General features: G+C 32.3%; 2 protein-coding genes across 2 annotated transcripts; one reads left to right on the top strand and one right to left on the bottom strand.

Moving 5' to 3' along the window:
- The first annotated feature begins 2320 nt into the window (after positions 1 to 2320).
- Positions 2321 to 8927, top strand: LOC107871063 (leucine-rich repeat receptor-like protein kinase TDR). The gene is made up of 3 exons (XM_016717862.2): positions 2321 to 4707; positions 5588 to 6079; positions 8336 to 8927. Exons 1-3 carry the CDS (start codon positions 2538 to 2540, stop codon positions 8734 to 8736), a joined length of 3063 nt encoding a protein of 1020 aa, XP_016573348.2. The 5' UTR covers positions 2321 to 2537; the 3' UTR covers positions 8737 to 8927.
- Positions 8884 to 12519, bottom strand: LOC107871064 (QWRF motif-containing protein 7). Its single transcript, XM_016717863.2, has 5 exons — positions 11792 to 12519; positions 10938 to 11174; positions 10258 to 10347; positions 9951 to 10058; positions 8884 to 9102 (listed from the first exon to the last, which is right to left on the bottom strand). The coding sequence occupies exons 1-5, from the start codon at positions 12425 to 12427 to the stop codon at positions 9028 to 9030; spliced, it is 1146 nt and encodes a 381-aa protein (XP_016573349.1). The 5' UTR covers positions 12428 to 12519; the 3' UTR covers positions 8884 to 9027.
- Positions 12520 to 13455: the final 936 nt, after the last annotated feature.

Here is a 13455-nt window from a genome sequence, read left to right as displayed (position 1 = left end):
AATAAAATCACTATAAAATTAAATCAAGTATGAGAACATACCTTTACGATTATTCAGAGAAATCTGATGAGCATTACCTGTAATTTTTTCATTCATAGTAGGTACATCTATTTCAAGAGATATATATAATACTAATCATAAATAATAATAAAATAATTTAAAAATAAATTAACCATGAACAATATATATTTATAACTAATCAAAGAAATTTGATGAGAATTACATATAATTTTTTAATCCATGATAGTAATATCTGTAATGAAAAATAGATATAATGTTAATCATAAATAACAATAAAATAATTAAAGAAAAAATTAAGTAAAGCATCAACACATTTTGATAGTTATTCAAAGAAATTTGATGAGCACTATTATCTAAAATCTTTTTATCCATTGAGAATTTTTTTATGATAAAAAAATGTATATTAAAATATAATTTGTAAAGATTCTTTACTTTTATATACTGATAATATGATAGTATTTTGAATAAAACGAATAAAAAAGGACATAAATATGACTTTGCTAGTATTAAATGCGAGAATAAAATTTTATCATAGCTATACTGAATGTATAAACAAAAATAGTTAAGCACACAAATAATAAAAAATTTGAGATAAATAAAAATTTATAAATTATTGACAATAGAAAAAGAAGAGGAAAGGTACATTGGTATATGTGTCACCTAAAGATATATATATATATATATATATATATATGGTGTGAAATACGGCAATCTACCCATAATTTTATACGGAGATAATGTATCATGCATAGCACATCTTAATGGAGAATTCAAAAAAGGAGATCGAACGAAGCACACTTCATCAAAGTTTTTCTACATACACGAGTTACAAAAGATTGGTGATATCAACGTGCAACAGATTCATTCAAGTGAAAATGTGGCTGATTTATTCACCAAGTTTTCTCCAATTATAACTTTTAAGAAGATGGTGCACAAGATCGGGATGCAAAGGTTCAAGAGTGTTCTCATTAGGGGGAGTTAATATGCGTTGTACTCTTTTTTTCTTATGAGGTTTTGTTCTACTGGGTTTTCGGTTTTTAATGAGGCAACCTCTATGCGTATGGTTAGAGATGTGTACTCTTTTCCTTTACTAGATTTTTTCCCACTAAAATTTTTTTAGTAAGGTTTTAACGAGGCACATTATCTACCAATTAAACATTCAAGGGGGAGTGTTATAAATGTATTTATATTATAGTGAATGTCTATCAAGATCTACTTTGATATCTATTAGGATTTGAATCATCTGTCTTTTAGTCAGACTAGGAGTAAATTTTTCTTATAAATAGAAGGGTACATTCATTGTAAATTTCACATCAAGATCCCTCAAGAGAAGAAATAAGAATTACTCTCTCTATTCTCTCAACTTTTCTTCTTTATTCTTTCTTGTTTCATAACAATTATTATTATTATTGTGTAATAGTTAGAGTTTATTTAGGACTCATCAACAATAATTTTTAAGTTTAAATTATGATTTTTTTTCCTTTTTGCATTATTATTTTCAAATTCAAGTATTTAATTTTTCAATTCAAATTTTTTATTACAATATTTTTTAACTTTGTCCTATAAATCTCTACGTGGCTTTTAATATCATGCCACGTTGCTTCTCTTGTCTTGCTTTTAGTTTTGTTTTTATATATAGAGAGATTATTTTCGAATTCAAGTACTTAATTTTTCAATTCAAAAATTTTATTACAATATTTTTTAACTTTGTCCTAAAAATCGCTAAGTGGCTTTTTAATATCATGCCACGTAGCTTCTTGTCTTGCATTTAGTTTTGCTTTTATATATATATATAGAGAGAGATGTTTCCTATTTATGATTATTTTTTATTTTAATTTATGTGACACTATTTTATTGGACACACCAATAAAAAGAAATGAAAGATTTTTTGAAAGTTATCTCTGAATAAGCCTTAAACATTTATACAACTATACATTTTTAAAAGTAAACACAAAATTTAAAGTAATTTCTAAATATACAAATATAACACTCTTTATGCTAATTTATATGTCACTTTTTTCTTTTTAGTCAATCCAAAATGAATGATACTCTATTTTTCTATATTTAGTAACAAATTAACTATAAATTCTGTATTTAATTCTTCCCAAAATAAGTTATTATCACACAAATACCATCAACTTACTTTAGATTATAAGTTTCAAAAACATTCTTTTCTTTCTTAAATATTATGTCTAGTGAAACAATTTCATATAAATTAAAATAAAGTATTTTTTTCCGATAAAATGAAAAAACATATGTTACATAAATTAAGATTACTAAAGTAAAAGTTAAATACTTGGGATTATACATATGAACCTTTTTCTTTTCCTTTCCTCATCTCTCTCTTTACACCAAACAAAACAAAACAAGAAACTAATCATCATGAAACACCCTCTGTATCCAACACACAACAAAAAGCAAATTCTAACCATCAAAACATTACTTCCCTTAAATTTACCATTCATCTTTACACACCCTATTTTTCTTAACCAAAACTTTCCTACACCCTCATAACCATGAACCATTTCCTTCCCCTCTTTCTCACTACAATTTTGTTCTTTCTCACACAAAATTCACTTGTTTTCTCTACTTCAAATTTTCCTCTTCAACTCATTTCCCTTTTGTCCTTAAAATCCTCTTTTCAAGATCCAAACAACACATTTCAAGATTGGAATCCTACAACAACTTTCTCAAATTTTGGTTCACAACCCTTTTGGTGTTCATGGTCAGGCATCATATGTGACAACAAAACAAGTCAAATTACAACACTTAATCTCTCAGGAAGGAATCTTAGTGGTAAAATTCCACAAGAAATTAGGTACTTGGTACACTTACACCACTTAAATTTAAGTGGAAATTCATTTGATGGACCATTACAAACAATCATTTTCCAATTTCCATTTCTTAGAACACTTGACATTAGTCACAACTCTTTTAATTCAACATTTCCCCTCGGGATAACTCATCTTAAGTCCCTCGCGTACTTAAATGCCTATAGCAACAGTTTTACAGGCGCGTTGCCTGTAGAAATTGTTAGACTTCAAATTCTTGAGTATCTGAATCTTGGTGGCAGTTACTTTTCTGGTGAAATCCCTGCGAGTTATGGAAATTTCAAGAAGTTGAAATTCCTACACTTAGCTGGAAATTTACTTGGTGGTAAAATTCCAGTGGAATTGAGTGCCTTAGATCAACTTGATCATCTTGAAATTGGATACAACAATTATACTGGCAATGTACCTGCTGAATTTTCCTCTCTATCGAATTTGTCCTATCTTGATATCTCTCAGGCAAATCTTTCTGGTGAATTTCCAATTCAGCTCGGAAATTTAACAAGTCTTGAATCGTTACTTCTTTTCAAGAACCATTTTATCGGTCCAATTCCTTCGAGTTTTTCTCAACTCACATTGCTGAAATTACTGGATTTATCGGATAATCATCTCTCAGGGACAATTCCATCAGGATTTTCAGAGTTAAAAGAGCTGAACATGTTGTATTTGATGAACAATAACATATCTGGTGAAATACCAGAAGGCATTGGTGAGTTACCAAATCTCGAATTGCTAGCTCTTTGGAACAATTCACTCACTGGAATTTTGCCACAAAAGTTGGGATCAAACGCAAAGTTGCAAAAACTTGATGTCTCCTCAAACACTTTGTCTGGTCCAATTCCACCAAATCTTTGCCTCAGCAACAACTTGGTTAAACTCATTCTGTTCTCGAATGAGTTTACTGGTGAGATCCCTTCATCCTTAACGAACTGCTCAGCTTTATCCAGGCTGAGAATTCAAGACAACAAACTCAATGGCTCGATTCCACCAGGATTCGGGTTTTTGCCAAATTTCACCTACATGGACATCAGCAAGAACAACTTTTCGGGTACAATTCCAAAAGACTTTGGAAATGCCCCGAAAATGCAGTACTTGAACATTTCGGAGAATTCTTTTGGTTGTGGCTTGCCTGAAAATATCTGGAATGCCCCGAGTTTACAGATTTTCTCAGCAAGTTACAGTGGCCTTGTTGGAAGAATCCCTGATTTCAAAGGGTGTGAAAATGTGTACAAAATCGAACTCGAAGGAAACAATCTCAATGGAAGCATTCCATGGGACATTGAGCATTGTGAAAAGCTTATTTCACTTAATTTTAGGCAAAATTCGCTTACTGGAATCATTCCCTGGGAAATCTCCGCGATTCCTTCAATAACAGACGTTGATTTATCACATAATTTCCTCACGGGGACTATCCCTTCAAATTTCGAAAAGTCTAGCACGTTGGAACATTTCAACGTGTCATATAATCAACTCACTGGTCCATTACCTTCGTCAGGGTCCATATTCTCAACTTTCCATCCTTCATCCTTCGTAGGAAATCAGGGCCTTTGTGGTACAATCATACACAATCCGTGCAGGACGGATGAACTGAAAGATGGAAAAGTAGATTTTTCGAACCACTCTAAGAAAACTGATGGTGCATTGATAGTCTGGATCACCTCTGCAACATTCGGAGTAGTACTATTCGTCCTCATTGTGGCCATCCGATGTTTCCACTTGAAGTACAACCGAAGGTTTCCATGTGACAAGGAAATCGGACCGTGGAAGTTAACAGCATTCAAAAGGTTAAATTTCACGGCAGATGATGTCCTCGAAAGCATAACAACTACAGACAAGATCATCGGAATGGGGTCTGCAGGTACTGAACAGATATATATTGTTAGTAATGAGTTCAGTTGAACCCGCATGTTTTGTTTAAATATATGTGGTGGGAAAATTATACAAAATTGGGGGGTGTACATATTTTTTCAAATGCTAACATCACCTAGACTAGTTGTCGTGTGGACTATACCAATAAAAATCTCCAATTCAAAAGTATGAGAAGGATTAAATCTTGCCTTTAAATTATTATAAATATGAGAAGGATTAAATCTTGCCTTTAAATTATTATAAATATTAAGTTTTGAACTCAGTTCAAATAACTCTGACATTAAATTCATTAAGGTTATATTTTAGATTTGCCTCTATCTATAGCTATAATGTACAATTTACACCTTTAACTCAAAATGGGGTCCGCATACAGTGACAGATCCAAAAATTTTATATCATGGATGCTCAACTGTTTTTAGTTTAAAAATTGCTATATTTTATACATAAGTAATAATGTTTATCAGAAATTCAGTGGGTGCTTAAGCACCCATAGTATATACCATCGGTCCGTCACTGTCTGTGCGCAGGTAGTGAGTGATCTATATTGTTAGTTATGTTGAACATAGAGAAAAAATAAAAATGTGAAATATCTCTATGTTCAAAGGAGTTGGAATCTTGAATACTAAGATTATATTCTAGATCTACATCTGTCTACAAGTACAAGTGTACAATTTCCAATTTGAACTCAGAAAGGGGTCCGCATGTAGGTAGTGCATGATCTATAGTGCTTGCGAACTTGAAAATAAAAAAAAATGCAAAATCTCATAAACACTAGTGTAAATATTACGTTTTGGACTCATATTTTCAAAGAAGTTGGAACCTTGAATACTAAAAGATTACATTCTGAATCCACCTCTGTGTGTCTATAGGTACAGTGTACAAGGCGGAAATACCAGGTGGTGAGATCATAGCTGTGAAGAAGCTATGGGCAGGGAAGCAGCAGAAGGAGACAACGAGGAAACGACGTGGCGTATTGGCAGAGGTTGATGTACTAGGCAATGTGAGACACAGGAACATAGTGAGATTACTAGGCTGTTGTAGTAACAACGAGTGTACTATGTTGTTGTACGAGTACATGCCTAATGGTAGCCTTGATGACTTATTACATGGCAAGAACAAAGATGCGAATTTGTTGGCTGATTGGTTTACTAGGTACAAAATTGTACTTGGTGTTGCACAAGGGATTTGTTATCTTCATCATGATTGTGATCCTGTCATTGTTCATCGTGACTTAAAACCTAGCAACATTCTTCTTGATGCTGAAATGGAAGCTAGGGTTGCTGATTTTGGGGTTGCTAAATTGATTCAGTGTGACGAATCAATGTCCGTGATTGCTGGATCTTATGGCTACATCGCACCCGGTATGTTTCGAATCTAACTTACTTTTAAAAATTATTTTCAACGATCAAACAGTAATCAAGAAGATACAATTTGAATTAGAGCGAGCATGAGTGAATTTGAAACCTAATAATTTCTTATGTGTTGTACGATCGTAATCTTTGATACTATAAACGTGGTGGCCTAGCTAGTAGTCAATAAAATAACTACTACTTTCTAATTTCAATGGCAATTCGTTTAGTTGCCCCTAAAATAGTACTTTTAGCGACAATTTCTAGGGTGCCACGGAAAAACATCATTGAAGATCACATTTCTCGTGTCAAAGTCATATATTACTTGTCCAACTACCGCTTCAAACATTATATTATCTCTAAGACAAAAATTCATCAAAATATTTCCGATTTGACAATATTAGTAACAACAACACTAATATAATCAATGAAATGACACATAAAGTTCGGGAAGGACGCTTCATATGCAACATTACCTTACCTCCTACCTTCTGAAGATAGATAGGTTGTTAGTATGATTTTTTAATGGCTTCAAATCTCAGTAGAGGCAAAAAAACACTAGGTAATACTCCATCCGTTCTAGCATTGTGGACAAAGTTATCAGGTATGTGCTGGGAGAGGACATGTATCCTGTGAATTTAATCGAGACGTGTGAAAGCTAACTGTCTGAACACAACGGTTATCAAAAAAAGATATTATTTTTGAAAAATATTTTTCTTCATTAACCAAATATTAAAAAACAATCTTCATAAAAATATTTCCCACAAAACTTTTTATCCTGAACTAAAATGTTGGAATTATTCATGCTTATTATTTTAATAATAATAAAAAAAGATATGCATTTTTCTGTGGCGTTAAATTTATCCTAAAATGTTTCGTGATCTTGTCGGTTTAGTTCGTTATGTAAGGTGACAAAAAGGGTGATCACTTGCGTGCTTAGCGTGGTATGTCAATGTCATAAAATGGTGATATTCATGATTTTTCGTCGTCGTTTATAATGTGTCCACTTTCTTTGTGAATCTTTCTTGCTTACACAAGTGCCAAATGGCACAATATAGTTATAACTAGTAGAACTAGCTAGGTTACATTTTTTACTTACGCACCAATATTCTAAAGAAAATTTTGAATATGTTTTCCCAAAATTTATATATTAATTAGTACAAAATTTAAACTTTATGAATTTTGAATTCTAGTAAAAATTTTGAATAAATTAATTAAACATACTAAGATTTTTTTAATATATAAATAGAGAGTTTTGATTAAAAAAAGTACTTATTCTAGTAGGCATTACACTTTACCTTACTCTTTAGGGGTTAACTCTTCTACTTATGTTCCCAGCTAGGTTGATATTTTGGTCTAGTGCTAAAACTCCGACTCCTAAACTCAAAATTTGTCGGAAATGCCCAATTTGAGCTCGTTTAGATGGATGTTTCTGTTGATCTTGGCTTTACGGATTGTTTGTTCATAAAAAAATTGTTGAATTCATAGCTAAAAATTTCAACTCCGCTCATATTGTCCTTAATTTGGGAGATGGATCAATAATTTTAAGATAATGAATATCGTTATTATTGTTATTTGTGATATTTGATAATGGTCCGAATTTTCATATGAATATATTTTAAGAAGGTTTAGTTTTCATTAATAATATACATTAATAGTAAAACTTTTGGCAAAAGTGTAAGGGTGGCACCACCATTATCATTTTCTTCTCTTCTTTGGGCTCTTTATCTTGCCGTGATTTACTAGAGTTCTTACCTTTTGAGGGGACCATGGGCACTATTGCGCATGAATTGGCCCCTTGGCCCTTAATTATGCTTTGAATAAATAGACACAAACATCTTATATGACAAATATTTGATATGTAGGACGTGCGCATCTCACGCGATTTGCCACGTAAAACGTATGTCTCAACTTATTCAATTTTATGATAATTAAGTATCTGCTTGTATACACCCGAAGTTGAAAGACACAAATGTCAGCAAAAGTCAAATTAAAAAGGCATATTTATTTAAACTCAAAAGTCAAATATTCTGAACTATAAAAGCCAAAATGTTATGATAATTGAATTTCTGGTGCAAGATAGATAATAATCTCATTTAACTATGTTATTTGTTAGTACTAGTTGTTAACCAAATCAAATCAAATATAGTCTTAGCAAATATGTCTAGGATTTAACCTTTATACGCTCTATATAATTGTAGATAATTATTTGTCTTATTTTTCAGATTACTAATTCAACTTTTTATGTTTATATCTTTGATGGTGCAGAATATGCATATACGTTGCAAGTGGACGAGAAGAGTGACATTTATAGCTACGGGGTGGTGCTAATGGAAGTTTTGTCTGGAAAAAGATCAGTAGATTCAGAATTCGGCGATGGAAATAGCATTGTAGATTGGGTGAGGTCCAAGATGAAGAGTAGAAATGGTATAAACGACGTGTTGGATAAAAATATTGGCGCTTCGTGTCCTCGGGTGAGGGAGGAAATGATGTTGATGCTTCGGATAGCATTGCTTTGTACTAGCCGGAACCCGGCTGACAGGCCTTCCATGAGGGATGTTGTGTCCATGTTGCAAGAGGCCAAACCCAAGAGGAAGTTGCCCGGTAGTGGTGGTGACAATTCAATTGGTGTTGTTTCATTGACACAAAAGGTCAATGTGGAGTGTTAATATAATTGGAGATTTGAGCTTTCCTTTTCTTTTTGTTTTGTCTTTTCAATTGTGGGGGATTGGTATAATCATATAGGATAAGTCAATATTTCCTTTTAAAACTTTAGTGAGTGGAATTTCAGATGTTTTGAATTTTGAATCATCATATGTGAAATTATTTCGTAGTTGTCATAAACTCGTGAACTAACAAATGGATATTGATGTTAAGGGTTACAAAATGCAACAAAAACATAATGATATTAAGTGGATTTCAAAAATGTGTGTTGGGTAATAAGAAAAAAGTCTTCAACATCAAGCTCCTTCCCATTTTGTTGTCCTCTCTTTAGCCAACTGGATACAATGTAATCTCAGGGTTTCCTCTTCTACCTGGACATCAAAAGAGATCATTGATTTTGGAAAAACATGTACCCCTATAGATGTACTAAATCTATACCAAGAGTAACAAATAAGTCACCATAAAACAGAAAAATAGACATTTTTTGTGGCGAATTAAAGATGAGAAAAGGCTAGTCGTTGAAACGTTGTAGTGGGGCAACATTGCGCTCTCACAAAAAAGTCACTACTTAGCAACTCTTGCCACCAAAAAGGAAAAAATAAAGATTTAAGATCTACACAAGTAAATCTCGAACTAACACTGTTAGCTTGGAAGACTAAGGGTTATAGTCGATCTCGTATTTAGAGTCTCTAATACAAAATCGAACATTTGGTTTCATCCCGCTCAAGATGTAATTACAAAATTAAAAAAAATAAATAATTATGCACGTCACACCAGATAAATTGCATATGCATGGAGTAAAAGTCTATGTGTTTTACTTTTAAAATGCTTTGATAGTGAAATGATAAACACGTGAAACTCAAAATCTCGTGTTAAAGAACATGAAGATTTGAATACTCTTTAAGACATAATATTGAAAATGCACATTAATCACATATTCAATGAATGAAATCTTAATTCCATTAAGAAAAACTTGAATGAAGTCTTGACCTTTTTAAAATAAAATATCATAATAAAAGATATATTTAAGAGCAATTTTTTCCAACTCTCCATAAACGCAACCCAAATACTTCGTGCGCCACTCTAAAGGAAAATGTATACTCAATGTAAGATGTGTTTGGTACGACGATAATTAATTTTCATGTCAAACAAGAGTATGCACATTTAATAAAATTAATACTCATCAAATAATTAAAATAAAATTAATAAAAGCTCCGACCTCTAAAGAATCAACTGTTTTTAAATGACTCTCTAGCTCTTCCAAGAACTCTTCCTCCTGCTTTAAAATTACTATAAGTTGTGTGAGCAAATAACATGATTGCTCAACCTGCCAAAACAATTACAAAAAAGGATTATTAGTTTCTTCACTATTCTAATCACTACTTAAGGAATAAAAAAGCGAATCTCGAAAGAATTGACTCCTCGGAAATACGTTAACAATGATCCAATTTTTGATGAACATACATCTTTTTAATAGTGAATATTTATAGGCTTAAAATTTTTTGTGGATAATTTTTTTTCATTACCTGCCACTGCATATTCATAATTAAATCCTGGATACTGTCCATAATTTCCTCAGCCGAGATCATAGCATCATAAACCGACATAACTTTTGCCTGTCCAAATTGTAGAGAATTAATTAATCTTCTCCCATATATTAATCTTTATGCTTTAAATAATTAATCCCATGTATTATGCCTGAAAATATATGCCATTAGTGGTGAGTGAAGTAAGTGTTCATTACTCCAATGAAAATGATCATTCGAACTATCCAGCAGATTTTGAGGATACTGAATGCAATTAAATTTTGAAGACAATAAATGCTATAAATAAATAACATGCGATCGAGTTTTAACAAAGGGAGAAAACAAAAAGAGAAACTAAAGAAAGAAATGGTCGCTTTCTGGTACCACCACTAAATAATTAAGAGACATTTTTAGTAAAATACTTTCTCCTTTCACTTTTATTTATCCTTTATATTAAAAATATATTTTTAATTTTACTTATTCATACTAACATATCAAGTGATCTTTTTGTACCCTTAAGGCTTAAGTAGTACTCATATTCTTCATGTTCAATGAGACTTTTCACCAACTAATATGAATTTTACAATAGAATATGTATTTCATTTATTATTTCTCTAAAGACGTGCAAAGTCCAGTACAAATAAGTAAAAATAAATGAGAGAGAGGGTAAGAATAAGTACCTCAGCTCCATCAACAAGTGGAAGACAGAGAGAAATTGCTGATAATTTTCTGGCCACCCTACCAATGGCTTCAGAATTTTTCAACTCTATTCTTTGCCACTCCCTAAGTAGACAACTTTGAGAGTTCATTATATTGTTTATTTTTATATCATGCTTCAATTTTTGGACTTCAATTTTCTTCTCAGCAATAAAGTTTCTCATAATTGAGATCCTTAACCATACATTGAACACCTTCTTCTGTTTTCATCACCAAGAAAATTAATAATGAGAATATGCAATTCATTAGAAATTAAGGGAAATACACTGAGTATGTATTGCCAAGGGTCTATCAAAAATAGTATTTCTATTCAGGAAAAGTAAACCTAAGGTTTGCGTACATCGATCTTATGTAGATTCTCCATACTTCAGTTGTGGACTATACTAGATATGTTGTTGTTATACTAAAGTATACATTGTTGATTTCATATATAGTCATGTAACTTTAATTAAGTTTATTGCACCAAAATTATAAAAAATAATGAGAATATGCATTTCATGGGAAATTAATGGAACTACACTCAAGTATACATTTTCAAGGGTATATATTGGAAACAATATTCTTATTCCGAAAAAAAGTAAAACTAAAGTCTGCATACATTGATCTTACGTACCTTCTTCATACTTGTGGACTACACTAGATATGATGTTGTTGTTGTTATACTAAAGCATACATTGTTGATTCATATATAGTCGTCCAACTTTAATTAAATTTATTGCACCAAAATTATAAAATTAAATTTTACAGTAAATGAATTAACTCAAATATGCACGCACATTACAAAAATAACATTACTGGAAATGTTGCAAACTATTACCTGTGCAGCCCTCTTGATTGCAGCCATAGAAGCCTCAATACGAGCATTGCCAAATCTCCATTGTACTAACCTATTATTCATAAGACGATACCGATGAAAATCTTCTTCTAGTACTGGTGAAACTTTTTTTTGCTTAAAATATTTTAAAACGCCAGCAACACCACCACGACCACCACGACCACCACTACTACTATCACTACCACTACCAGTGATGTCTTTAGACGCGTCAATTTTCAACTTCCTCGAGCTAGGTGACTTAGGGACTATAGGCAAAGGACGCCCTGGTGACAATGCCCATGCAGATCGCGAATTATTATTAGTAATAACACACGTTGTTGTTGTTGTTGATCTTGCTCCATCATCGCGTTGTTGTAAGAATCTAGCAAAAGTACTATCATTTTCTTGTGATTTTTTGTTATTCTTGATCATCATCCTTAGACTGACATTTTCTTCTCCTCTATTATTAGATCGCAATTTCGTGGTTGATTTTGATCGATTGACAAGTTTTGGTGGAACAGAGTCGAGTTTGTGAATTTCTGGGAGTGACATTCCACTTTTGCTTCTTAGTAAACGAGGAGAATTCCCTGATAATCGAGGAATAATATTATTGCGACCGCGATTTTTCTCCTTCTCCATTGATAATGTTGATGGGATTAATGTTGTAGGAGTTTGCTTGTATTTATGGGAGAAAGATTTTAATGTAAGAAACAACAACTAGTAAGAGAGAAATTGAGAAATGTAGGTGTGAAGAAACTATATACTATAATTAAGTGGCTATTTGGCTAGTAGTTGAGAGCACGTTAATTGTATGTATGTAAATTTGTTCCTACCAAATTGTAGTTTGAGGCTAACACGAAAAATTGGTCAACCGACACTATGACAAACAAATGAGGACGACTTTTTGGAGGTCAACGGTTCAAGTTTATTGATTTTTGGTGGTATATAGTTTCTACTCTCTATGTCCCCTTCTCCTCCAAAAAAATAAAAATAAAAATAAAAAATAAAAATAATAATAAATGGAAAAGCTCACAAGTACCTTAAACTATTTAAAACAGATAAGTTTTGCCCTCTATTGCATTTTGACTCAAAATTTTCCGTGTTATCTGAAAAATACTCTTCCTATACCAATAGTTACTCCAAAACAAGGAAAATAATCATTTTTACATGCATTATGTTATGCCGGCTCCTTTACGAGGTAAATAGTTCGCAGATATAGTATCCCTTACGGTCAAATTTAGGGAAAGTTTTAAATAAAACATTCGATAGATCGACTTTGTTTGTCATCAACATCGCCTTTTCTATGTGGAAGAGATAAATAAGGGGTCTTTCAATTGTAAATGAACAGTTGGTCCCTGTCTCCGAGGACAACAACAAATCATTTTCGAACACTATGTGTTCGTTTTGATCTTTATGATTCGCTGGGGATTTGAGAAGCATGTCCTCATTTACTCCCCATCCGTCGATCCCTGCAACCACAAAAAGATTGTTAGTTCTGGAAAGCTCTGACGCTTTCGGCTCTAGTCTTGTGCCTTGGCTCCTCTTTGTCAATTCATGTGTTCAACTTCATTGTATTCCTTTCGAATAAAGGGATATATTGAGAAATTGGAGTCTTTTGCTGATCCTTTTCATTCTTAGGACAACCTGCACCCACAAAAAAATTGTTA

The sequence above is a fragment of the Capsicum annuum genome, chromosome 5, assembly GCF_002878395.1.
Source record: "Capsicum annuum cultivar UCD-10X-F1 chromosome 5, UCD10Xv1.1, whole genome shotgun sequence".
NCBI lineage: Eukaryota > Viridiplantae > Streptophyta > Magnoliopsida > Solanales > Solanaceae > Capsicum > Capsicum annuum.
The sequence above is the reverse complement of the archived record's forward strand: the minus strand, read 5'-3'. Positions and strand labels throughout refer to the sequence as shown.